This window comes from Carlito syrichta, unplaced genomic scaffold, assembly GCF_000164805.1.
Source record: "Carlito syrichta isolate Samal-C Ts95f unplaced genomic scaffold, Tarsius_syrichta-2.0.1 Scaffold106255, whole genome shotgun sequence".
NCBI classification, from domain to species: Eukaryota; Metazoa; Chordata; class Mammalia; order Primates; family Tarsiidae; genus Carlito; species Carlito syrichta.
Window position 1 is genome coordinate 39,048 of NW_007050351.1, and position 26,688 is coordinate 65,735.

At 52.5% G+C, this 26,688-nt stretch overlaps 3 protein-coding genes across 5 annotated transcripts in view; 2 read left to right on the top strand and 1 right to left on the bottom strand.

Annotated features, from left to right (window-relative positions):
* The window catches only part of ZDHHC1 (zinc finger DHHC-type containing 1), a 21,945-nt gene extending 11,983 nt beyond the window's left edge, over positions 1–9,962 (top strand). Inside the window, exons 4-12 of the mRNA XM_008066648.2 lie at positions 2,514–2,689; positions 4,217–4,318; positions 4,659–4,783; positions 4,882–5,040; positions 5,275–5,387; positions 8,794–8,876; positions 9,115–9,208; positions 9,314–9,392; positions 9,501–9,962. Of these exons, the coding sequence (XP_008064839.2) occupies positions 2,514–2,689; positions 4,217–4,318; positions 4,659–4,783; positions 4,882–5,040; positions 5,275–5,387; positions 8,794–8,876; positions 9,115–9,208; positions 9,314–9,392; positions 9,501–9,784 (1,215 nt within the window). The 3' untranslated portion in view covers positions 9,785–9,962. The remainder of the gene's footprint in view (positions 1–2,513; positions 2,690–4,216; positions 4,319–4,658; positions 4,784–4,881; positions 5,041–5,274; positions 5,388–8,793; positions 8,877–9,114; positions 9,209–9,313; positions 9,393–9,500) is intronic.
* Positions 9,963–11,206: 1,244 nt separating this feature from the next.
* Positions 11,207–15,043, top strand: TPPP3 (tubulin polymerization promoting protein family member 3). Of its 3 annotated transcripts, XM_021716573.1 has the most exons (5): positions 11,207–11,362; positions 11,676–11,761; positions 13,731–13,924; positions 14,212–14,365; positions 14,478–15,043. In XM_021716573.1, exons 3-5 carry the CDS (start codon positions 13,737–13,739, stop codon positions 14,664–14,666), a joined length of 531 nt encoding a protein of 176 aa, XP_021572248.1. In that variant the 5' UTR covers positions 11,207–11,362; positions 11,676–11,761; positions 13,731–13,736; the 3' UTR covers positions 14,667–15,043. The 3 variants fall into 3 exon arrangements, with proteins under 3 accessions (XP_021572248.1, XP_008064848.1, XP_021572251.1); XM_008066657.1 differs by lacking the exon at positions 11,676–11,761 and having other exon boundaries at positions 11,213–11,362; XM_021716576.1 differs by lacking the exon at positions 11,676–11,761 and having other exon boundaries at positions 11,290–11,372.
* Positions 15,044–19,606: 4,563 nt separating this feature from the next.
* LRRC36 (leucine rich repeat containing 36) overlaps positions 19,607–26,688 on the bottom strand; it is a 49,236-nt gene continuing 42,154 nt past the window's right edge. The window contains exons 9-11 of the mRNA XM_008066668.2: positions 26,056–26,179; positions 22,496–22,610; positions 19,607–19,944 (exon numbers count right to left, since the gene is read on the bottom strand). Of these exons, the coding sequence (XP_008064859.1) occupies positions 19,719–19,944; positions 22,496–22,610; positions 26,056–26,179 (465 nt within the window). The 3' untranslated portion in view covers positions 19,607–19,718. The remainder of the gene's footprint in view (positions 19,945–22,495; positions 22,611–26,055; positions 26,180–26,688) is intronic.

A 26,688-nucleotide genomic window follows, 5' to 3' on the forward strand; every position in this document is an offset into this window, starting at 1 on the left:
TGCACTCCAGTCTGGGTGACAGAGTGAGACTCCAACTCAAAAAAAAAAAAAAATTGAGGAATAATTAACATACAAAATGCACAGATCTTTATTCCTTATATAGGCATGTTTTAAAAATTATTTCTGGCCGGGCTCAGTGGCTCAGCTTGCAATCCCAGCACTTTGGGAGGCCGAGGTGAGTGGATTGCCTGAGCCCACGGGTTCAAGACTAGCCCCGGCAACTTGACAAGACCTCATCTCTATAGTAAAAATAAAAAATTAGCTGGGCGTGGTAGCACGTGCCTGTAGTTTCAGCCACTTGGAAGGCTGAGGTGGAAGGATCACGGGAGCCCAGCAGGTCGATGGTGGGGTGGCCATGAGCATGCCACTGCACTCCAGCGACAGAGTAAGACTCCAATCCCACTCCCCTCCAAAAAAATTATTTCCTTGCCGGTCACTGCAGCTCATGCCTGTAATCCCAGCACTTTGGGAGGCCAAGGTGACAGGATTGCCTGAACCAAGGAGTTCAAGACCAGCCTGGGCAACTTGGTGTGACCCCGTCTCTATAATAAATCAAGAAAAATTAGCCGAGTGTGGTGGCACACACCTGTAGTTCCAGCTACTTGGAAGGCTGAGGCAGAAAGATCACCTGAGCCCAAGAGATCGAGGCTACAGTGGCTGCACTGCACTCCAGCCTGGGCGGCAGAGTGAGACTTCAACTCAAAAGAAAAAAAATTATTTCCTTAACATTTAAACATTGAGAGATCTCACATAAAAACCCAGATTTCTGGTTCCTCTTGAGAAACCAGAATTTGGCAACATGAGACCTCATTCTTGCATGGCAACAGTAAGCTGGAATGGCATTTCAGCCATACCTCTGGGTGGCACTCTGCAAGCTCCCAGCAGCACAGTCCCTAGCCAGGCCCCTTTCCTCTTTACCTGCCAGGTCCCTGTTATCTGTTACTCTCTAAATCTCAGCTGAGATGATACTGTCTTAGGTAAGCCTTTCGGACCCCTTCAGACTAGATGAGGTACCTTGGTAGAGAGTGACATGGTCTCATGAACTTCCTTCATTGCAGTTAACCCATTATTTGATTAATGTCTGTGTTTTTCATCAGACTGTAGTCTTCTCAGGTCTAGGGATTAGGTCTGTCTTGCCTCTGCCCAATATTCCTCAGTGGGTGCCTGGCCCACAGAAAGACCTCAGCAAGCAGTTTAATGCATGAACTGGGAGGTGGGGCAGGAGAAGAAGTGTTGGAACAGGGAGGAAGCTAAATGTTTGCCCTCATTCAGTGTGTCTGAAAAGAGGCTGGAATGGTGAGGCACCGTAGCTGGCGATAACCAGAGAGGTTTTGGAAGGAGCCAGAGAGAAAGTAAGAGTATTAACAGGGGGCTTTAGGTTAGAAGCTAGTTGTGCAATCATGTGAAGGGTAGCCTCAAGGAGACGGGAGGGGCAGAGTCAGGAGACTATGGAGTGACCCAGGCAGGAGGTGAAGTCTTGACCCACAGCAGTGACCATAGGGATAGAGAGGCCAGTGATGGTCATGGGATTGTCTCAGCTGTATTGCAGCATGTTAGAGCAGAGCCTGGCTCATGTAGACATATGTAGAGAAATTTGGCTGCTGGGGGGAGGAGGAAATGAGATTGGACAACCGATGGATTAGGGATGGAGGATGGATGATGGGTGGAGCATGAATGATGGAGGGATGATGTTTGCCTGGCTAGCAAGAGGATGGATGGAGGATGAGGGAAGGATGGGCGAAGGGAAGGAGAATGGATGGCTGCCTGAGTGGAATCTATTGGTAAATTTTTACACATTCAGACTTTGCAGAAAGTTGTCAGCATACTTGTCTCCTACATTTGGACCAGTCACTGAGCAAATAGGCCCTGAAGAGCTGTGTTTCAGCTCCAGGAATTAGCTGTGCTGCCCTTTGCCAGGCCCTGAACATGTCATGCCATCCCAGATACTCAGCCCAGAGCTTCAAGTGCCTGGACTCCAGATGGGAGAAGCAGCAAGTATACGAGTCCTTGTCTGCAAGGGATTCTTCATCTGGTCCAACTGCTGAAAGGGGATGGCTGTGTCCCTCCCAGAGCTGACTTTCTATGAAAACAAGATAAACCAGCTTAGTACTTAAACTTTTGTCCCTGGACCTCAGGGGAAATTTCTTTAAGGCTCACATTACCATTTGGAATGTGAAACCAGAAATTGGCCTGAGGTCAGACCAGCCACTGCCTGCACCAAGCCTGGGGGCAGTGAGGCCGGGGCCCTGTGGTTGAGCCCCTAGGTGGTGGTGACAGACAGTGCTGGCTTGTGGGCTTTGTTACCAGATGACCCCTCTCCTCTTCCATTTGGGACACATGGGTCCACTTAAGAGGTCTGTTGAGGAGGCCCTGGGGGCTGGAGAGGTGGCACAGGCAGAGAATCTCTGCACAAATGGAGTTGGCATGGAGGTGGAGGAGTTCTCTGGCCACTGGAAGCAGGGTGGGGCTCCCAGCCACAGAGTATAGAGCGAGTCTTTAACTTGCTGGGCCAGTGCATGGGCGCCATCTTTGCCGGCCACCTCGTGGTGCACCTGACTGCTGTCACCATTGATCCAGCAGATGCCAATGTGCGAGACAAGAGCTACGCAGGGCCCCTGCCCATCTTCAACCGCAGCCAACATGCACATGTCATTGAAGACCTGCACTGCAACTTGTGCGATGTAGATGTGTGAGTGTACATCTATGGGTACATATGGATACTGAGCGTGTCTGGAAACCACCAGCAGGGACATGGCAGAGGGGGGCATGCTAAGGCTTCACAGTCATCCCCGATGTCCAGAACTCTCATATTTTGCAATCAAGAATCTTGGTGGAGTGACAGAGAATTGGGTCCCTGAGAAGGCGAAGATAAGGGATTGGAAAGAAAAGATGAGTAGCATTCCAACAGTTAAAGTAGGAAACATTTGGCACTGCCACAAACATGTCTAATGACCAGCTCTGCCAGTGGCATTACCTCATCTCTCACAAACATTCCCACATGGGGCCGGAGAGGGGAGATAGTATCTGAGTGCTTTACTATGTGCTAAGCACTGTGTACAACCACCCTGCAAGGTGAGTGGCATCTTTCTCACTTCATAGAGGAGAAAGAGCCCAGTGCTCAGAAAGGCTCAGAGGCTTGCCTGAAGTCATACAGCTATGGACAGCAGAGCCAGATTCACAACCCTAGCTCCCTGGCTTCAAAGCAGATACTGTTACCCTCATTTACCTGTGAGGAATCTGAGGCCCAGAGAGGCCAAGTGACTTGCTCCAGATCACACTGCTAGTGAGGAGAGGAGTTATAATGTGGAGCTCCTGTAGCCCCTTGGCTGGGCCCCGGCTGCCTCTCTAAGGGCCCCTTTCCGCACCTCTGGAGCATCCCAGGCTCCTTGCCTCAGGTGGGGGATCAGGGATGGGGGTTGGTCCAGGGCCAGCACCACACTTCTGAAGACCCAGGCTGCCTGTCGAAGGGGGTCTGTCCACAAGAATAAGAAAGCCCACAGCATTGAGGCACTAAGGACTTGGGCATGAGGCCAACCTGTCATTCACAGGCACAAGTCTGCACACTTTGGCAGCTCTGCTAATTGCTGTCTATTGCAGGGCTCTGCCCTGTTTTGGGGGAGGAGATCGTGCCCCTTCCACACTCCTTTGAGCCTTCCCTGGTGCATCCCCGGATTGGGAGTCTCTCATTTGACTCCTGTGGTGAGCTGCCTTACCGCCTACCCGGATGGCAGCTTGCTCCTGTCAGCCCCCTTTTGATTAGCCTACATAGGCTGACATCTTCTGGAAGAATGCTGGTAAAATCCTCATAGAATGGCAGGGAAGCTGGGGTCCCACACATGGAGGCCTTGCTCTCCACAGCTCCCTGGCCCACACCTGCATCTTCTGCTTGTCGCAGGAGCTTGGAAAGGAGCCCCCTTCCGCTTCATATTGCCATCACTTAGGTGCATAGTCCCGGAACAGGACACCACAACGCACCCCCTACTCCGGGATCCCTCAGCTCTATGGAGCACCGACTCCTCCAGGGCCCCACCCCGTAGTCCCTGCAGAGGGCGCGCGCGCTCCTCCGCTGCCTTGTGGAGGCGCCTAGACTGTAACGCGGTCTCAGGCCTGGTGCTTGGTCCCTCCACGGTCCCCTGCCCACTCACCCGCAGTAGCAGGCGTGGCCGCCGAGGGTGGAATGAGCCGGCCGACCGCACTGTGCCCCCTCCCCACGCAGGAGTGCTCGCTCCAAGCACTGCAGCGCCTGCAACAAGTGCGTGTGCGGCTTCGACCACCACTGCAAGTGGCTCAACAACTGCGTGGGCGAGCGGAACTACCGGTGAGAGCGGACTGGGGACGCGCTCGTCTGGGGGTGGGAGCCAGGGACCTGCAGCCCGCATGGGAGGCGGGGAGGGGATGGGGGTGCTTCGAGGACCTGGGCGCCTGTGTGCATCTGGGAGTGCCGGCTGGGATGGCCCAGGGTGGATTTGGGGTCGTCCACCTTTCTGGCCCAGAGAACGATGGGCGCCTGATGGGGTGGCCTCCATCTTCAGTTTTGCTTTATGCCTTCGGTATCTGAGGAGTTGGGACTGTGGGGTCAGAGGCTAGCAACCTTCTGAGCTGTGGGCCTTACCAAGCTGGAGCACCCGGTGCTGACAACTGCCCATGGCTGGGCCCAGGCTCTTTCTACACAGTGTAGCATCCGCTTTACTGGGTGTCCTGCTTCTGGTACTGGTGGCCACTTACGTCTTCGTGGAGTTCTTTGTCAACCCCATGCGACTGCGCACCAACCAACACTTCGAAGGTCAGTTTGGACTCCAGGCTCATTCACCCCATCCCCCCTTGGCCTGTTCCTGCCACTGCTACATCCCCTGGGCTGAGCACACTGCCTGTGCCTTGCAGTCCTGAAGAATCACACAGATGTGTGGTTCGTGTTCCTGCCTGCCGCACCTGTGGAGACCCAAGCTCCTGCCATCCTGGCCCTGGCTGCCCTACTCATCCTTCTGGGCCTGCTCTCCACAGCCCTGCTGGGCCACCTGTTCTGCTTCCATATTTATCTCAGTAAGTGCTTCCCTGTCCCACCCATCTCACAGGGGATAGGGGTCCCTAGACTGCAGGGACATGCCAGTTGGGCTGTAAAGCCCTGAAACCATACCCCTTCCCAGTGCTGGCTCTCTGTGGTGCCTGGTCTCATCCCATGAGTGTATTTGGGGACACTGGTTTCAGCCTGGGGCTGGGTGCCCTCCGCCTTCTTCTGAGCTCCACTGCACTGAGCCCTCTCCTCCCCCTCACCAGTGTGGCACAAGCTCACCACCTATGAGTACATCGTGCAGCGCCGCCCACCACAGGAGGCAAAGGGGGCTCACAGGGAGCTCAAGTCGTGTCCCCCCAAGATGCGGCCCATTCAGGTATAGAGGTGGCCTGGAGGGCTGAGGGGTGGGCGTCTGGATGTAGGGGGTGGTGGACTGTGCAGTGAGCAGCCAGAGAAGACAGGACAAGGGAAGCAAGCCTGGAACAGCTGCTAGAAGGAATTGCCGGGACCAGGCCTGTGCTGAGTACATGCCACTTGCTCAAGTGTGGGCACAACCCAAGAAAGCCCTGCATTTCTCCAACCCCATGTACATGCCTGCCCAGGCTCAAACCATGTGCTGGAGGGTGTAGGTTTGGGCTGCAGGGGAAGAGAGAAGGATGCACCAGTGACCAAGTCAGTGACTGGATGGCCGGGATGGAACTGTCAGTCCTTCCCCTCTGTGACCTTGAGCCCTTATACTCATCATCCTGTTTTATGCTTAGAACAGCTCATGAGGCTGGGCTTGCTGGCTCAGCCTGTAATCCCAGCACCTTGGGAGGCCGAGACAGTGGATTACCTGAGCCCGCGGGTTCGAGACCAGCCTGGGCAACTTGGCGAGACTTCATCTCTACAACAAATAAAAAATTAGCCAGGTGTGGTAGCGCACGCCTATAGTTTGGCTACTTGGAAGGCTGAGGTGGAAGGATCGCTGGAGCCCAGCAGGTTGATGCTGGGGTGCCTGTGAGCATGCCACCACTGCACTCCAGCCTGGGTGACAGAATGAGACTCCAACTCAAAAAAAAAAAAAAAAAAAGCAGCCCATGAGCAAGTACTGTTACCATGCCCATGTTGCAGATAAGCATATTGAGGCCTAGGAAGGTTCAATAGGAGCTGAGGCTGGGAAGAGTTAAGGTCTCCACACTCTGAAGCAGGAACCCTCCAGCCTAGGCTCCAGCCTGGCCAGCCCAGCTGCTGACCAGATCCCAATTCCCACGCCCTGTGGCTTCCTGAGGTCAGCAGCTGGGGGTGGGGGTAGTCCAGTCCTTAAAGCCCCTAGGGGCTGGAAAGGCAGGGGGCCCAGGCAGGCTCTGCTAGCAAGGATGAACCCTGGATCCTGAGTCCTCATGGCAACTGGACACAAACACAGGCTGGTGGGCGGATAGGGGAGGGTTCAGGACCCCACCTCCCCTGTTCTTGGCACCAGGGCTGGATCCTGCCCATGGGCCAGGCTGGCGCCACTGGGCAGGCCTGGGCCTGGGGCGTGCTAGCTGTTGGTGAAGACCCCCTGCACACCACCATATACCTGTCCTGGGGAGTGAGCATCATCCCCACCCCCACATCACAGAGGCGACTGAGGCTCAGAAAAGTAGGCAGAGGACTTTCTCAAGCTTCACGGCTCTCACTGAGGCAGGGCTGGCCCTGGGATGCCTAGACCCAGGACTCTGTGCCCTTGCCCCGCCTAGGCTTTGGGACCAAATGTGGCAGCAGCAAGGACATTTGACTTCTGTTCTGTCCATCTACAGTGACTTGAGGGAGGCCTCCCAGGGGATAGGAGTGGTGTGCTTGTCTCTTCTTACAGAGAGAGCTGAGGCGGAGTGGTGCCTCAGTACACTCACGAATGTGCAAATCTTTGAGGGTCTCCAAGGACACATCCTAGGGACGGCTGTGATAAGAGAAGTGGACTCTGACTGGAGACCCCCCTGACATTCTCAGACTTCGCCAGCCAGCTAGGGCCTGGCTCCTGTCCTATCCTGGCCCCTCAGGCTTCTGAGACCACCCTCAACTGCTGTCCCCTCTGCCCACCCTCTGGAGCCCAGGGGTTCCAGGATAGGCTTTGCCCCTCTCTACTGGGTCCAGGAAGGGTGCTGAGTCCACACTGGGGAAGAAAAAAAGACATGGGAGAGTTTCCTTGAGGTCCCACATCCCGTGTCTGGCAGCCACCCCTACACACCTCCTCAAAGGGTCAACCTGGGCAGAGGTTGGATACAGGCCAGCCGGCTAGGCTCTATCCCCAGATCTGCCAGGGTCCCTGCAGGCAGCCTCCCCACCCCCACCCCAGCAGGAATGCGGGAGGGGCCCCTCTCTGGAGCCGTTGTCCCCCAAACAGAGGCTTGTTTTAGAGACGGCGTTGCTGTTACAGTGTCCTCTCTGCATTAGTCAGGACGCCTCGGTCTCCATGGAAACAGCTGCAAAGCGGCGACAGCTGTCCGGGTGCTCCCCGCCCCGCTCCAGCGCCGGCCCCGCCCACATCCCTGCACCACACCCTTCCCGGGCTGGCTTTCCCTTGGCTTTTGTTTCCTCACCTGCAGTCCTAGAGGGCGTTGCTGGGGCGTGTCCTGCGGGCTGGGGTGCAGACCTAGGTTGTTCCTGAGACCTCAAGGCCGATTCTCTTTCGGGAGTCGCGTCTGCTGCTCCCGGAGTCTCTGTGAGGATCAGCAACTAAGCAAGACACACAACTCATGCCCAGGTGTGGTGGCTCACGCTTGTAATCTCAGCGCTTTGAGAGGTCCAGACAGGAGGCTCACTTGAACCCAGGAGTTCGAGACCAGCCTGGCCACATAGCGATACCCCATCTCTACAAAAGAGAGACACACACACAAACACACACCTGGCCCCTAACCATGGTGCCGGGTGGAGCTGCGGTGCTGTTCCACTACTTTCTGCCTTCCCTTTCTGGGTGGGGCAGGGTAGACCGTGTGTATACACACACATACACACACACTTCTCAGCAACTGAGATTGTGACTGGTACTCTATGGAGGTGAGGGGTACACCCACAACTCAGCTCTGCCCACAACCTCAGGTGCATACTGTGGCCTGTGAACTCTTAGCCAAGGGAAAAATATCAGTTCAGAGGCTGGAACCCTGGGAGGGGCCGGGAGTAGGAAAGGGCAGCTGTGAACATCCCCACCACCTTCCTGGGTTGAGCAGGCCGGAAACTTCCTGGAGGAGGTGGGGTTTGACTAGATGAAGTGAGGATCTGGGAATGGGTTAAGGTCCAGAAATGTGTGAGTTTTTTTTTTTTTTTTTGATTTGGAGTCTCACTCTGTCACCCAGACTGGAGTGCAGTGGCCGCTTCCGGCCACCTCAGCCTCGACCTGCTGGGCTCCGGTGATCCTTGCGCCTCAGCCTTCCAAGTAGCTGGAACTACAGGCATGCGCTACCACGCCTGGCTAATTTTTTGATTTATTGTAGAGATGAGGTCTTGCCAAGTTGCCCAGGCTGGTTGCAAACCTGCGGGCTCAGGCAATTCACTCACCTGGGGCTCCCAAAGTGCGGGATTATAGGCTGAGCCACCGAGCCCAGCTGTGTGTTATACGTCTTACCCTGCAGAAGGGTTTTCCTAGCACAGCTGGGAACCAGGAAGGCAGCCCTAGACCCCAGGGTGAGACCCCCAGGATGAGGCCTGCAACATTCCGCAGAGGTCAGTGAGGGTGGGTTGTGTTCAGGACTGGGTGGACTCAGGACTCAGCAGGCCCTGGTCTACACCTGGCCTTCCAGCCTTCCTGAACCTCACCTTCCCAGGAGATGGAGTTCTATATGCGGACCCTCAGCCATGTGCGCCCAGAACCCTCGGGCCAGGCCAGGCCAGCGGCGGTGAATGCCAAGTGAGTGCCACCTGGGCATGTGTCACCTGGGTATCTCCCAGTAGCATGACAGGGCCGTCCCAGGTGAGAGAAAGGGGTTAGGCCAAGGTCAAGGCATGGGTCTGGGTCCAGCCTAGCCTGGTCTTGGATGGATCATTGCCCTTGTCTCCTCTGCTAGGAGGGAAGGCTTCTCTCAGGACCTCCAGTGGGGAGGGGTTTGAGCAACACACCCAGGTTTACCCTTCTGCTTTCTCCTCAGTCCTTCTGGGTTTTTTATCACCCGAGTCCAAGCAGAGCCTCCACCACTGTCTTCCTCAGACACTCATGCTCTGCCTCCCCAGATCCGATCCCAGGTAGGAGGGACTTTGCTGGGCTTCCTTGTCTGGTTGGAGGGGACAGTGCACGCCTCTGCTGCTTCTGGCGATATGGGGCCCTTAGACTCCTCTGTGTCTCTGCAGAAAAAGAGGAAGCGGCGTATGTATAAGGTGCCAACGTCTGAGACCTTGGCCCGGGCGTCCCCGCTGCCCAGGCTGCGGGGTGAGCGTCTGTCCCTGTCCGGGTCCTGCACGGAGAGCCCCGAGGGAGGGAAGGCAGGGCCCCGAGCGAGTCTCAGCCCTCAGTATCACGTTTCCCTTCACTGCGCAGGGCCCGGGGCCGCCGGCCGCGGGTCCAGCTCTTCGACGGATTCCGCGGACACCAGCCCAGTGCACGCCGCTGGCCCTGACTGCGCCTACCACTCAGCGTCGGCCGAGTCCATGGACGAGATTCGAGTGGCGCAGACGCGCCTGGGCAGCACCGCTCTGGCCGTCCCGGGGGGTAAGGGCCGAGAGCCCCGGCTGGCGCTGCAGGCTCATGCGCCCGCCGTGTTCGTGAGCCCGAGCAGCGGTGAACCCGAGGCATCCAGCGACCGGGAGGTCTGTCTAGCTTAGCTGGAGGGTCGAGGAGGAGCGGCCGGCCAAGTCTCTATGCAACACCCCACCCTTGCTGCACGGAGTGCACTTTAGGAGGTCCTACGGCCGGCGGGATCGGCCTTCCTCCCCCACGACTCAGCAGTCCCCGTCCCACTGGCCGTGATGCTCCAATAAACTTTTTTATGCTTTCTGTCTTTTTGGTTTGAGTCATGGTCTCACTCTGTCACCCAGGCCAGTGCACAATCACGGCTCACTGCAGCTTCAAACTCCTGGGCTCAAGCCATCCTCCAGCCTCAGCCTCCTGAGTAGCTGAGGCTACAGGCGCACACCACGCCAGATAACTTTTATTTTTTGTATATACATATGTAAATTAAAGTAGAGACAGGTGTCGCCATGTTGTCTGGCTGCTCTCGAACTCCTGGGCTCAAATGTGTTTTTCTTAATGTCAAGGCCCCATAGGCCCTCCGGGAGGCGGACTCTTGCCAGCTGGCTTGGGGGCAGGTGGGGGTTGGGTCCCTGTACAGTAGGTAGCCATCCAGGTTGTCATGTGGAGGTACGGGAGGTACCCTCAGGTCCGTGGCTCCTCGTTAAGAAAGGCTTGGAAGGCTACCTGGGGAGGAGGTTTTCTGGAAGACTTTGCACTTGGAGGCTGAGGGAAAGCAGGCTTTGGGCTCTGGAAGCGGCAGCAGGAGCAGAGCCTGCGAGGCCAAGGCGAGGTGACAGTGAAAGCAGGGGCCGATCCCAGAGACCGAGGAGCTTTCTCCCGCAACAGGATCCAGTACCGGCATTATAGGGCTGGGCAAGCTGATTCGCTCATTGTCCCCGCCCTCTCCCAGTGCCCCGGACTCGACCCTATCTGGGAGGAGTTGTGGCCTGGGTATGCCACACATTCAGTGGAGAGCTATGGTCTTGAGCCAACAGTGGACGCCTGTCACTGAGGAAAGGAACCTTTTCGTCCCCTCCTCCAGCCCCCCCTTCCCGCGCTCCAGCTCCGAAACGGCCTCAGGTTGGCCCTCTGGGAGGCTGGATCTCCCCTGGAGGTTGGGGCCCGCTTCGGACTTTGGGCAAGAGCCCAGGATGGGAATCTATTTTCCTGTCAGGGAGCCATCCGAGCACGTCCCGACTGCAGAGGGCTGGTCTGCCCGCCGCGAAGGCACTGGCATTGCGCGACCCCCAGGTACTATGCTTGATACCCTCTGTGTGGAGAGCCCCCCCGACCACACCCTCAGCCTCAGCGGCCATCTATCTTCTGGCCTCTTCTCTCCCCTCTCTCTCCTCTGGTTCCACAGAGGCGGGATAAGGCTGTCCCAGCGGCTCCGCCCCCTGCGGAGCCCGGAGAGCGGAGAAGGCGGGGTCAGGTGGGCGGGGCCAGCATGACCTTGGTCACTCTCCCGCCTAGACAGCCTCGGGGGTGGGGCTCGCCGTCTCTATGGAGACCGAGAAACAGGGGATAATACCGAGGAGCCGCCCGGGTTGCAGTCCCGCCCCGGAGCCGGCAGGGAGCGGAGCTGCGGAGCCGCCTGGCCTCCCGCGTCCATCGGTCCATTCCTGTGTCCTTCTGTCCATCCGAACGCGCGCTGCAGGAGCAGCCACGAGGTAGAAGCCCGTGGGAGACCCGGACGCGGACCACTCTAATCAGTATCCTGCACGATAACGGGTGGGGGGAGCAGCCTGGAAAGGGTCCCTACCCCAGATAGTAAGGACACAAGCTGAGCGGCCCTGCCCTGACCCCAAGCATTCCACCCCCCAGCCCCCACCTCCTTGTCAAGCTGATTGATGACTCCAGCTGTCCCAGCGGGAGCGGGAGGGTGGCCCCAGTTCACGGGCGTGGCCACTGGGGCTGGGGCCTGCCACCCAGCTCCATTTTACCAGCCCTGAGATGACCAAGAATCCATCTTTCCACAGACAGTAGTGAGCACTGGACACAGGATCCTTGGGTGCTACAAGCATCCTGTAGCACCCAAGCTCCCCTGGACATGACCCTTGGTGGACCAAGTGCAGGTCTTTGAGTCCCAGGTGGGAGGCTGCACCTAGGGAGAGGGAACGGGAGTGCAGTGTGGGTTGGGGCTGTGGTACCACAGAGGCCCCTGTAACGTAAGAGCCAAGGCTCCTCACACTCCCAGAAACTGCAGCTTAGGGGTGGATTCGTGTGGTCCCTAGGGAGGAGTTTTTAGTGTCAAGGCCAGTGGTTGTGGAAGAGGAAGAAGTTGGGTAGGGCCCAGGTTGGTCGCTGGAGGCTCTAGTGTAAAAAGCAGAGCCAGAAGATGGTCGCTGAGGTTGAGGGTGTGGTCAGGGGGTTCTCCACACAGCGGGTGTCAGCATAGTACTTGGGGGTCTCGCAATGGCAGTGTGTGGGTGATGCTGGGAGCTTCAGTGCAGGACTGAGGGTGTGGTCAGAGGGCTGTGAGTGTGTGGACAAAGGGGTGCTGAGGGTGTGGTCAGGAGGCCTTGATAAAAGGTATGGGAGGAGAGCAAGCAATTGAGCTGTGGGCAGGGGTCTCAGGGAGGGCTGCAGCTGTGTGGACGGGGGTCTCAGCCCCAGGGCTGTGGGCATGGGGATGGAGGAGGCCACAGGGTAGGGCTGAGGGTATGGCCGGGAAGGCCTCTGTACAGGACTGTGTGATGAGGAGGGAGTTTCAGTGCAGGACTGAGGGTGTGGTCAGGGGACTGCAGTGGAGGGCTTTGGCTGTGGGGGGCACTTTTGCACAGGGCTGAGGGTATTACTGAGAGTATCAGTGAAGGCCTGTTAGTGTATGTGTGGAAAGTGGATGCCAAGGACTGGGGTGTGGAGATGGAGGAGGCTGCAGTGCAGGGCTGAGGGTGTGACTGGGTGTAAAAGGCCCAGACTGCAGGGCTGGGGCTGAGCGCACACGGACCCTGGGAATGTGGGCTGGTGTGGCCATGCTCAGGGAGTGGTGGGGGGTCTCCGTGGAGGGCTTAGGTGTAGACATGAGAAAGTGTGCTTCAGTGTAGGATCCCAGGGCCAAGGCCACAGCCCCACTTGCTAGCATGCCCCTGGGATGCCTACAACCCCTGCCCGGGTTAGCCCCTAGCCTCCTGTTCCTCCTAAGCTCCGCAGTGGGAGGTTACAGCCCCAGTCAGTGGCAGTGAGCCAGGAAGCCACGGTTGTGCCCCAGGCACAGGGAGTGCTGGCGTGCCCCACCCGTGGGCCCCTGTTCCCCACCCCAGCCCAGCCCAGCAGCTCTGGGAGCTTCTCCCTGAGCCGCCCTGACACCATCCTGCCCTTAGCAACATTCTCTAAGCAGCACCACCCTCCCTTAGCAACTGTCTCCCGGCTTCACAAACTGTGGCCAGGCCAGCCCCAAGCTCCTGCTCCCCTCATGTTTTTGTTTAACAGCAAATAGTAACAAGGCCCCAGCTGGGCCAGCTGCACCCCTGCCTAGGGCATGCACCCCTGCTCGTGCTCTGGCTCTCTTCTCAGACCCGGGCTGGCTCCTGCTGGGCCCTCATGACCCTTACAGAGACGCTATCCCCTACTACGTACCCGCCCAACCAGCAGCCTGGCCTAGCTCAGACCCAGCATGGCATAAAGCTTCCAGGGAGGGGGCCTGCTCAGCCACCCTCACTTCCACCCAAGCAGGCCTTGTGCCAGGGCCAGACACAGCCATGGCCCCGGCTGCTGCCCTCGCTGTCCTTCTGGACAGTGCCACTCTGTTCCCAGTCTGGCGTGGGCATCGTGATTGCATCTGTTGAACCCTGCCTGGAGCCAGGACTGGCATTAAGCAACGGGACCCTTCCTCTCGTGGTTCTTCCTTGGGGCTCTGGATCCCAGGGAGACACTGAGCGCTGGTCCTTCTCCTCGGGCAGCTCCAGTCCCAACTCTGAGGGTCTGTGGCAAGTGCTGCCAGCTCAGACCTTGGAGGCTGAGCAGTAGAGGCGGGGATGTTCTGCACCCGTGGGAGGGGCAGCTTGGCTGGGAGGTGACTGAGGTGGGTCCTTTCAGGGTGGCATGGCAGCGAACACAGACGTCGCCGGGCTGGAGGAGAGCTTCCGCAAGTTTGCCGTCCACGGCGATCCCAAGGCCAGCGGGCAAGAGATGAACGGCAAGAACTGGGCCAAGCTGTGCAAGGACTGCAAGGTGGCTGACGGGAAGGCCGTGACAGGGACCGACGTGGACATCGTCTTCTCCAAAGTCAAGTGAGCCCCAGGCGGCCCTTGCTTCTCGGGTTGCAAGGTGGGGAATTGGGGCGCTGGAAGCGGGGAGGACATCGAGAGGGAGCTGGGGAAACACCATGACCACGAAGGGAGCTATTCCAGGGCAAGGCTCATCTGGTGCATCCAGATACGCTGACCCCTGCGATTTCCCCAAATGTGGGAAGAAGCTCGACTGCATCACTGACGGCAGTGGGGGACTGTGTTCCTGCTTCCCCCTGGGGGGGAAAAAGAAGAGGGAACAGTACTCACGGTGCCCACGTGCTTGGCAGGGGGAAATCTGCTCGGGTCATCAACTATGAGGAGTTTAAGAAGGCCCTGGAAGAGCTGGCGGCCAAGCGATTCAAGGGGAAGAGCAAGGAGGAGGCCTTTGATGCCATCTGCCAGCTGGTGGCCGGCAAGGAGCCAGCCAACGTGGGCGTCACTGTAAGAGCCCGCTGGTCTTGGGTGGCCACTGAGGGGGGGAGTGGGGAATCAGCTGCAGGTGGGAAGGGTGGGATCCCTCACCGGTGCCCCTGGGGGAACTCTGTCCAAACAGAAAGCAAGAACGGGGGGTGCTGTGGACCGGCTGACTGACACCAGCAAGTACACCGGCTCCCACAAGGAGCGCTTCGATGAGAGTGGCAAGGGCAAGGGCATCGCCGGACGACAAGACATCCTGGATGACAGTGGCTACGTGAGTGCCTACAAGAATGCAGGCACCTATGATGCCAAGGTGAAGAAGTGAGGCTTGGGAAGGCCCCCCGAGTGTGGCTGCCCGAGCGTGGCTGCCCGGAGGCTCAGGCCTGGGCCTAAGGGGCACGTGGAGCCAGAGAGCCCAAACCCCTCCCTGCTGGACCTGCCACTCAGAGCTTCCTGCCTAGCCCTGCGGGGCCAGCCCACCAGGCCTCTGACCCAGACTGCTCTGCGTCCCCTTCCTCCTCTTCTTCCTGCCCCAACTTCTGTACCTCTGGGGATAGCCTGTGCCTGTCCCTGCAGCCTCACCACTCCAACCCAGCCCTGGGCATGGCTAACCCCTGCCTGCTTGCCTCATATTTAAGCTGCTGCTCTGGCCAAGTGCCTAATTCTAACCCAGACCTCAATAAAGACACCTTTTGTACCAGTGTGGCCTGGTTGGGTGTATGATGACAGGGGACAGGGGCGGGGTAATGACATTCACACCCCAGTGACCCCCTCAGTGTCATCGCCCCTCTGCATGCCACACCCTGCTGGTCTCTCCCCTTCTACGGGCAGCCTGCCCAGAAAAGGGAACACACGAGTCCCCTTCTATCAACACAAAGTCGTTCTGCCAGAGGATTCTCCTTAGGAAAATCCAAAACCTTTTAACTCGGCCCTGACCCAGGGTCCTAACATCATAGCTTGCCTTCCGGCTATTAATGCCTCAGGACGGAGATTCGGCTCCCTCTCCACTTCCACACAGGGGTAGGGATGAGACAGCAGACTTGGCCTGGGCCAAGCCTTGGCAGAGGCTCCAGAGCCAGGCTTTGGCTCTCAGTCTGCTATCGGGGGTTCCCAAGGCAAGTCATTTGGGGCTTCAGCTCAAGGTATCAGAAAACGCAGGACCAGGAGGAACCTTAGAGAGTAGACAGTCTGACGCTCTAATTTTATTGATGAAGAAACAGGCCCAGAGACTGGAGGGACTTCTGCAGACTAGAGACCAGACCATGCCTCTTGCCTCCCAGGCCAAGCTCTTTCTAGCACAGAAAGCCCCAGCACTGATTTCCAAAATTGGGACTGGATGGCCAGCCTGTGGTGGGGGGCAGGGCATCCCAGGTGAAGGGGCCTCTGCTTACTGATTTCTTCCCATCTGTTCAACATCCCAGGTAGGGAGGGAAGGGGCCTCTCTGTCCTGAGGACTCCTGGACATTTACAGATAATTTTCTACTAAGGCTCTGGGTGTTAGGTCAGAGCTATTCCCAAGCCCAAGGCTTTGGGGCTGCCTCTCTTTCTTTTCTGCTGTGGCATAAGGTCTGGATGCAGCTTAGGGCCTACCCAGGAGAGGATGGCTCCCAAGGGTGCTAGAAAAGTCTTAAAAGGCACATGTTTGCAAGTACTCACCTTTCCTGACCCAGGTAACAAAGCAAAGCAGCACAATTGTTTAATTCTTTCATCATGCAGGCTATTATAGGATGTTTATGCCCAGGTGGTCCCAAATTCCTTGAGCCCAACTTCATTTGAGGATGGGATGTAGAGGAATAGTGTGACTAGGGACAGAGACACTGGGGAGGTCAGGTGGGAATTAGCTAGTGGCAGATCAGCACCTGGCCACAGCAAAGCCTTGCCTGACAACTGACAGTGTGGGCTCCTCCTGACCCAACTGACCACATCTCCTGGTTCTACCCAGGGAAGAGCTTTAGAGAACTCTACCTCTCCCACCAGCATATATCAAGAAGAGTGACTCCTCCAGCCTTGGAGAATCAGAATTGCAAGTTTTACTTAAGTGAGCATCATAGGGGCGGAACCCAAATGCTTCTGGCTTTCACTTACTAAAGTCTCCTCATAGTGAAACTAATTTAATTGTATTCCAAATTGGGCCTAGCTCTCAGCTATCAAACTGCAGGTGACAGTCCTACTCAATGTGTAGGTGGGAGCAGCGGCCTGTCCATTTCTGAGACTGGCAGTGTGGTTTGGAGGAACCGGGGTGAGAACTGTTTGAGCTCTCAAATTCCACTTTTTAGGATCAAAACCCCCTCTTCTTGAAATGCAGTTATGGCGCCTAAGGGAAATCAAGGCCCACTCAGAGTCAGAAGACCCTTCAAGACCAGACAGGTCTAGCAGAAGAACATGGCAGCCACTGCCCGACAATGCCACTGTTGATGTTATCACCACTTCTCCCTGACAGCTTCCTTGTGGTTGGAGGCTTTGGGTACCTTGCTAGCAAAGCCAGGTTAGACGAGGAAGAGTTAGGATCTGTGGGACATGGCCATTCAAAACCCCCTGTACAACTGGGGGAAATTCAAACCCATGAGAATGCCCTGTCTCTCCCTCTGGGCTCCAAACTTCCCTGAGGACCAGTCTCCATCTCAGACCTGTTTTCTTTTTTCTCCTTATAGTGCCAGGCTCAGCATGAAGAATTCTTCTCTACTTGTTTTCTATTGGTCTCAAGGACTTCTACTCTCCATGTTGATTCCAGTTAGCCTCTTTAGCACTGCCTTCTGGACCAAGAGCCACACAAGGAAAATGAGCAACACAGACAACAACCCCAGGCATGGCCAGCAACTCTAGAGAGGTGCCTGGCCTGGGGTAGGGTCAGCCTCTTTCAGGGAAAACAGAAAATAAGGTGAAAGGGGGCTCAGTGTGGGTCAGGCTCTGTTCCTCCCTGGAGGTGCCCTGGGCAGGTTCTGGGGCTGGCATGATCAGACATTCACAGAGGGAGGCATAAGGAGCTAGAATTGTAGAAAGAAGGGCATTATTCCCCATAGTTGGTCTGTCCAGTAAGCTGGCCTGTGCACTGGGCTGGGACCCTGAAATAACTCAGGATTACAAGGTCACTGGCCAAGGCTCCCTTACCTGGGCAAGACTTAGACTTTTTTTTTTTTTCTGAGTTGAAATCTCACTCTGTCGCCCAGGCTGAAGTGCAGTGGCACACTTGCGGTCACTGCAGTCTCGGTCTGCTGTGCTCAGACAATCCTCTGCCTCAGCCTTCCAAGTAGCTGGAACTATAGGTGTGCACTACCGCACCTGGCTTATTTTTATTTTTATTTTTGATTTATTGTAGAGACGAGGCCTCGCCAAGCTGCCCAGGCTGGTCTCAAACCCCTGAGCTCAGGCAATCCTCTCATCTCGGCCTCCAAAGTGCTGGGATTACAGGCTTGAGCCACCGTGCGCAGCCTAGGTTTTAGACTTTTTGGAAGTCTCTCAGTAGGACAAAGACAGGCCCAGAAATGTGGCAGGGGAGAGCACAGGGAGGTTGTTGTTCTTGCTATTTCCACAGAGCACGCACTCCCTCCAGCTCCCTCAGAGTTTCGCAACTCAAAGCAATTTATGGGTCCTCTGTACAGGCTCTTTTTGGGAAGCCACATAAAATCCAAAGGGCTGTAGGTTTTATGACTTAGAAACATATGACTGTCATGTCTCATTAAGATGGCAACAGCTCTCCTTCCCTGCACAGCACCTGAATCAGGGAGCACATAATATTCGCCTACCTCTTTCTCTGATGTGGCCCTGAGGGTAGAAAGGACAGTGTGGCACCAGGTTGACAGTCTTTTGCCCTCCACACAATCTCTGGCAGTGTTAGCCCTCTGGAAGACTGCTGAAGCAGAAATATACCTAGAACCAATTGCGTTGTCATTCCCCATTGTTTTGTTTTGTTTGTTTTGAGTAGAAGTCTCACTCTGTTGCCCAGGCTGGAATGCAGTGTCACACTCATGGCCACCGCAGCCTCGACCTACTGGGCTCAGGCGATCCTTCTGCCTCAGCCTTCCAAGTAGCTGGAACCACAAGCATGTGACACTATGCCTGGTTAATTTTTCTGTAGAAACCAGTATTGCCAAGTTGCCCAGGCTGGCCTCAAACCCCTGGACTCAGGCAATCTTCTCGCCTCTGCCTCCCATTGTGCCGGAATTATAGGCTTGAGCCACTGTCCCCAGCCCCATTGGTTTTTAAAATGCCCAGCCAATCAGGATTAAAGGAAGTATGGTGCCCGCATGTAATTGGATGCTGAGCCCAAAGCTAACATATCCTGAAGCTATTTATCTATCTGGCCTGCATGCCTCCCCTCAAGCTGTCAAGGTGCTTCAGTCCTCCCCACTCTGCACTGCCTGTTCTTCTCACAGAGAAAGTGTCTCAAACACAAATCCATCACTCCTCTGCCTCTCAATCTAAAATCTTCAAGGAGTTGTGCAATTCCTGTTTACCTCCTCCCAGCCCCATTTCCCAGAAGGGACCACGCACCTTCCCGTTTCATGGCCTTGGCTGTCGCTGCTTCTCTCTGCAGCTCTTCCCCACCTCTCTTGCCCTCGCTCTCGCCCTATGCTTTGCCCATAACCTTCTGTTCTTTCTCAGGTCTCAGTTGAAAGATCGTTTGCTCTGGGGGTATTTTCCTGACATCACACCTCTTCCATGTCCCACACTTCTGTTCTCACCCTGCTGTCCCTATGGGGTGCTAGACTCCTCTCTGCACTCGTGGTCAGGGATGCTCTGCAATCCCCTAACCTGCTACCCCCCTACTCATTCTGTAGTTTCCACTCAAGTTCTCGCTGAGGCTTCTCCAGTTCCCACTGTGGCCATTATTCTTTCTCTCTCTTCAGGGCATCTTCAGGCTTTTGTTTAGACCTGTTTGGTACAAATTCCAAGCTTTGATCTCCAACATATGCATTTTTGCTTTTCTCTCTGACTAAATTGTTGGCTACTCTTGGGCAGACACCAGACGTTGTCACTGCTTGGCCATGGCGGAAGGAAACTCAAAACATGTTTGATGAATCAAATATAGATTCTCTAACATTTCTCCTAACACAGAAGACATCTGATGGATGCTCTTTTTAAACCTTCTATCACACAGTTTCAAATGACATGAGGGAAAATGTCTACTGTTTTTTCCTTTTTGGCATTTTCAGCCAAATGTCTCTGTGTGATACAATGCCTAGGACTAAGTGCCAACTATTTCTGTGGGCAGAAGGAAAGAATGACTCGATAGGAGAAGATACAGAAATAAAAAGGCCAATACAATGCAAGCAGAATACATTTATTTCTTAATGGTTGTGAGTAAATACCACCACACTGGTGGCAATGGCGCTGAGAATCTCCACGGACGAGGAAGCTGCAATGTAGGCGTTCCATGCTAACTCCATAAACTGGGCTCTGGGGCAGCCTCTGAGACACTCTGTATCAGATACTGACCGGTGTCATGTGCCACTGGTGAGGAGGAAGACAACATGCTTTTCCCAAAGGGCGAAGATCTTCCCAAATGATGGCCTTTTTCAGGAGGCAGGAGCGCTTTCCCAGAATAACCTTTTTGCTCTTTATTCAGCTGCTGCAGCAGATACTCATTAGTTACCACCAGGGATCTGAGGCCCAGAGGAGAGGGGAGGGGAAGGCAGTCATGAAATCACAAAGGCAGAGGAGAAACCGCTTAGATGTAAAAGGCTTGCTGAAGACAAATGTGAAATGAAGTAACATCTTTAAATAGAAAGAATAGGACAATTTATGGGTTACTTTAAAAGCAGTCCTACAGTTCCTTCATTACAATTCTGTTTGATTATGTTCCAGACTGACTGAAGCAACCAGATACTTCACATTTTATATAGTGGCTGCTCTATTCTTTCCGAATCACTTTCATGATGAGATAAGTAGAAGCCCTGGGTCACTGGCACCTGATCAGGCCTTCAATTTCTGCCCCCAAATCATAACTTTTGCTTTTTCTAATCTATCCTGCCTCTGCACTTAACTAATGGTGCTAGTCATGATTTATTCTTGGACACTGTACTACCTACCATCTAATATTAAAAGCCATCCACACACTGACAAATAAATAAAATGATGTATGCACCATGTTGTTCATTACAGCAAGATTTCTAACAGCAAAATATTGTTAGCTTAAATGTCCATCAGTAGAGGACTAATGGAATAAACTGTATACCCACACAATGAACTACTAAGCAGCAATAAAAAGGAATGAGAACTAACTCCTTACACCAAATGAACTGATTTTCAAGATCAAATGTTAAAGCAACATTATGGTTCTTTTTATTTAATAAAGGGGAAATACAAATACATACCCACATCCACAATAGAAGGCTAGTAGGAGGGAAAGAAGAATAGAGGAGACAGGAAAAGAAGCTAGGTTTTTCTGAATTTATCTTATTTTATAGATTTGACTTCGAGACCATGTAAATGTTTTTATATAATTATAAAAACAAGATAAAATCAAAATAATAAGAAATTCCCTAAAAATCAAAAGCAAGATAAAACAAATGAAGCTACATATTGAGTTGATGGTTTAACAACACACAGAAAGATTATTTCAGGTTATTTTAAAATACAGTATTATGACAGTACATCACTAAAGTGATATACCCTATTGTTCTCAAAGTGTGGTCCCCAGACCAGCAGCAACAGTATCACCTGGAAACCTATTAGAAATGCAAATTCTCAGTTCCCAGCCTAGACCTGCTGAATCAGAAATTCTGGGGTAGAGTCCAGCAATCTGCATTTCAACAAGTCCTTTAGGTAATTCTGATGCATACTCAAGTTTGAGAACCATGCTAGGCAATTCTCTGTACTTTTGTAATGTTTGAAATAAATATTTTGTTTTTGTTTTTTTGAGTTGGAGTCTCACTCTGTCGCCCAGGCTGGCGTGCAGTGGCATGCTCACAGCCACTGCAGCCTCCACCTGCTGGGCTCCAGCAATCCTTTCACCTCAGCCTTCCAAGTAGCCGGAACTACAGGAGCATGCTACCATGGCCGGCTATTTATTTATTGAAGAGATGAGGTCTTGCCAAGTTGCCCAGGTGGGTCTCGAACCCGCGGGCTCAGGCAATTCACTCGCCTGGGCCTCCCAAAGTGCAGGGATTACAGGCTGAGTCACCGAGCCTGGCCTGTTTGAAATAATTATAACGAAATTTTAAAAAAATCTAGAATGGAAATAATGAAATTTTAAAAAAAATCTAGAATGGGAGCTGGTCTCAGTGGCTCAGCCTATAATCCCACGCCTTGGGAGGCTGAGGTGAGTGGATTGCCTGAGCCCGTGGGTTCGAGACCCACCTGGGCAATTTGGTGAGACCTCATCTCTACAATAAAAATCAAAAATTAGCCGGGCGTGGCAGCGCGCGCCTGTAGTTCCAGCTACTTGGAAGGCTGAGGCAGAAGGATCGCCGGAGCCCAGCAGGTCGAGGCTGCGGTGGCCAGGAGCGGCCACTGTACTCCAGTCTGGGCGACAGAGTAAAAAAAAAAAAAAAATCTAGAATGGGACTGGATCTAATCCTCTGAATAGGAAATTAATCAAATGAGAATTAGGAAGTTAAGTTTGAGGTTGAAGGTTTGGGGATGGATGGGGGGTGCTTCTATTTAAATTGCATTGAAAGTCCTAGTGAAGGTGGGTTGGCAAATACAATTTCAAGGGCTTCTCAAAATATGCCAACAGTCTTGAGTCTCTCCTGATATTTTTCCTGACCTATATTCTGACAGTGCTGTTCTTTGAAGATGCTGATGGTACTGAGCTCCACTGAAGAGAACACATACTTTGGATTTTTTTTCCCTATCACTCTCTGCTGAGTGCTCTTGATATGTCTTCTGTAACCAATAGCAGGCAGGCATTTTCCAGAGGAGCCAGATGGCTGATTTTAGGGGTATATAGTGACCAGAAAAAAAAAAAAGTTAGCTGACCCAAAAAAGGTCTTGTTAGATCTAGTGAGACATTGATTACTGAGGTGTTGCAACCCACCAATGACATGGAAAGCATATTTTGATCTCTGAGCTAACTGGCCAGATACAGGAGATTTACACACAGAATGGAGTTAATTTGCAAAATGTATCAATATTAATTTTCCAAGCAAAGCAAAGGAGGTAAAGGGAGTAGACATCTGCTTCTAGAAGCCAGCGGGATAGACCCTCTCCTACCTCTGACTTTCGTGGAGAATGGCAACTGTCTCCTCCAGCTTTTTCAGCTGGGCAAGCTCCTGGTTCAGGCAAGCCACTTGCATGGTCAGCTGTTGGTTTTTGCGCAGAAGATCATCTACAAAAGGTACAGTTGTCAGGAGTGAACAGGATTCCAAGCTGTCGGTCTTTGAGCAGAGTTTAACTATTTACATGGACATCTTGAGATCTGGGGGCCCCATGGCACCAAGCTTCACACTCCATTCACCATTTCCCCACTTGGAGGCAGGAGATATGGTGGCAAGAATATGGGATTTGGCAACAGATCCAAATTAAAATTCAATCACTTAATATTGCACATTTTAGTTAATTTTTCTGTCTTTCACTAGAGCTAATAACCCTGCCTGTTATGAGACTTCAGTGAGACACCTATCCTCACTTAGCATAGGCATCAACAAATATGAAGTCTCTCTCTCTATGTATTCTCCATTTTAGCTTGTGAATGTGTCCTCCACTTCCTACACAGTATACGAAAACAGCTAGAACTGTGTCGGGCACATAGTAATAACTCAATTAGTACTTGCAGAAATGGAATTTGTGGCCAAGACATTCATTCCTTAGTTCCCCAAATATGCTACCACTGCGATAATATAATGCCTGCAATAATAGGGTAGATAAAAGCACAGGAACTCTGGGCCTAAGGAACCAGTCTTCTAGAATAGTGCTTCTTAAACTTTAATATGCTTACAGACCACCTGGGGATCTTGCTAAAAATAGAGTCTGATCCGGTAGGTCTGAGGTGAGGCCCAATAGTCTACTTATTTAACAAGCTGCCAGGTGATGCTAACGTGAGTCACATTTTGAGAAGAGAGTTCTCGAAAGTGGAAAACAGGGCTGCAACAGCTGTATTTATCACCAGTAAGCCAAAACACTGTACTAGGTTTCATAGCTGATTGAAAGTAAGTATCCAGTGGATAGACAGCTACTTTTATTTTCAGACTATATAGGTGGAGACTGACATCTTGATTGTTCAGGCTTGTGAGATAGTGCTGAAATTTAACAATGGAAATACAGTGCTTCCAAATCAGAAGTTCCAAATCAATCTCCTCATATAAATCCTTATGCCTATTATTGGCTTAAAGGTGCTGAACTTGTCTGTTGAGGGCAAACTTTATCTAAAATACTGGCCTAAACAAAGCTGACAATAAGTAGTACAAATCAAGACTTAAATGGGACATTATTTTTCACTTACCACAATAGCAAAATTTTATTTAAATGCCCAGTGTTGGTAAGGGTAGAGTGAAAGGGGCATTCACGTGCACCGCTGATGTGAGTGTAAATTGAAACAGCTTTCTTGGGAGTGACTGATGTGACAAAAGCCTCAAAAATGTCCACATCCCTTCACCCACTAACTCTACTTCTCCTGGGAAAAAAGTCTGAAATGTACACAGAGATTTATGTATGTAGACCTTCATAGTAGCATTACTTATTTATTTTTTTACTTTATTTATTTATTTTTTTTGAGTTGGAGTCTCACTCCGTCGCCCAGACTGGAGTGCAGTGGCCGTTCCCGGCCCCCGTAGCCTTGACCTGCTGGGCTCCAGAGATCCTTCCGCCTCAGCCTTCTGAGTAGCTGGAACTACAGGCGCACGCAACCACACCCGGCTAATTTTTTGATTTATTGTAGAGATGAGGTCTCACCAAGTTGCCCAAGTGGGTCTCGAACCCACGGGCTCAGGCAATCCTCTCACCTCAGCCTCCCAAGGCACGGGATTACAGGCTGAGCCACTGAGCCCGGCTACTTTTTATTTTTTTTTGAGTTGGAGTCTCACTCTGAGTTGGAGTCTCACTCTGTCACCCAGACTAGAATGCAGTGGCCGCTCCCGGCCACCACAGCCTCAACCTGCTGGGCTCCGGCGATCCTTCCGCCTCAGCCTTCCGAGTAGCTGGAACTACAGGCGCGCACTACCACACCCGGCTCATTTTGATTTATTGTAGAGATAAGGTCTCGCCAAGTTGCCCAGGTGGGTCTCGAACCCGCGTGCTCAGGCAATCCACTCACCTCAGCCTCCCCAAGGTGCGGGATTACAGGCTGAACCACCGAGTCCGGCAGCATTATTTATGATAGTAAAAATATTAGGAGTCTCAGCTCCCTCAGAAGGGAAGATAATCTTTTTTTTGAGTCAGAGTCTCACTCTGTCACCCAGGCAGGAGTGCAGTGGCACGCTTACAGTCAATGCAGCCTCAACCTGCTGGGCTCAGGTGATCATTCTGCCTCAACCTTTCAAATAGCTGGAAATACAGGCACGTGCCACCACGCCCGGCTAACTTTTGATTTATTGTAGAGATGAGGTCTCACCAAGTTGCCCAGGCTGGTCTCGAACCCGTGGGCTCAGGAAATCCTCTCACCTCGGCTTCCCAAAGTGCTGGGATTACTGGAGTGATCCACCGGATCCAGCCGAAAGATAATCTTAGAGAAGTGTTTTCATTCTAGGGTCTTTGTTTCCACTTCAGGTCTTTGTTTTGAATGTTTGGAAATTCTTGAGAATTATTTATATTCTATATATATTATCATACTTATATAACCATTATTATAAATAATGGCAGCTCTATTTATAACAGCAAACATTAGAAACTATATAGAGGATTAGATAGATATATATGGTATATTCGTGTGATAAATGTATATTCTATAGTATAGCATTAGGTGATTCATGCCTGTAAGTCCAGCACTTTGGGAGACCAAGGTGGGAGGATTGCTTGAGGCCAAGAGTTCCAGACCACCCATGGCAACATAGCAAGACCTGCCTCTACAAAAAAATTTTAAAAATTAGCCAGGTGTGGTGGCGTGTGCCTGTAGTCCCAGCTACTCAGGAAGCTAAGATGGGAGGAGTGCTTGCACCCAGGAGTTTGAGGCTACAGTGAACCATGATCGGGCCAATGCACTCTAGCCTGAGTGACAGAGTGAGACCCTGACTCAAATTTAAAATAAATAAATAACATTAGGATATAGAAATCAGTCTGTGATTGCCTGGGGTGGAGAGTGGGGAAACTGACTACACAAGGGTATGTGGGAGCTTTCTGGAGCAACAGAAATGCTCTGTATTTTAATTTGGAACAAACTTAACATGTGTGTATCTTGTTGCATATAAATTACATTTTAAAAATTAAGACAATTTAAAATTTCAAGTTTAAAATATATAGAGGGAGGTAAGGTGAAAGAAAATATACCAAAAACACTAAGTTGTTGCTGGGTCATGGGGTTATAGTTTCTTCATGTTTTTCCAGCTTTCTATAAAGAACATGTTCCACTGCTGTAATCACAAAAGCAAGTATCATTCTCAAAAGTAATGGCAATAACAACATTTGTCATGCTTCACACTGACAGAAAGCTTCATCTGGTAACTCAAGCCACCTGCATTACAACTCTCTGAGGCAAGATGATTGTTTCTGTTAACTACCAAGAAAAGTAATGACCATGTGGGCCAAAGGCAGCCACGTGAGCTTTGAATGATGAAGCTTGTTAAACAGGTCATAAACAAACAGTTGTCCTGGGATGCCCCACATGGCTTTCCCTAACTTACCGTAAGTATGGGACTGATGCCCACTCACAATCGAAGTGGCAGCACCTTCCTCCAACTGCTGAATTTTTTCTGACAAAATGAGGTTTTCCTCCAGCACTCTGACCAGTTTTTGCTTCAGACTTTCCTTTAGATCAGAAAACAAAATACAAACATATTAAGAATGTGAAATTCTGAGGAGTGCTTTTAGAGGACTGAAAGAATCTTTTTCTTTATTTCTCCACTTTTATCTATAAACTGAACGGAAGTCAGCATCTCTTTCTCACTAGAATTTTAATCCATTGGTAAACACAGCTCAAGTGCAATAAACAGATTTGTCATATGAAAACGCAATCTTTCCTGTGAGTTAGCCACTACTCTTGCAGAACAAGTGGTCATTTTGACAAAAGCCCGGCATTCTGAGTCATCTAAGGTTTCTAGAACTGCACTTGGTGTCTGAAAATCTTTTAATGTTAAGAAAGGGGAACAGCCGGGCTCGGTGGCTCAGCCTGTAATCCCGCGCCTTTGGGAGGCTGAGGTGAGTGGATTGCCTGACCCCGTGGGTTCAAGACCCGCCTGGGCAGCGAGACCTCATCTCTACAATAAATCAAAAAATCAGCCGGGTGTGGTAGCACATGCCTGTAACTTCCAGCTACT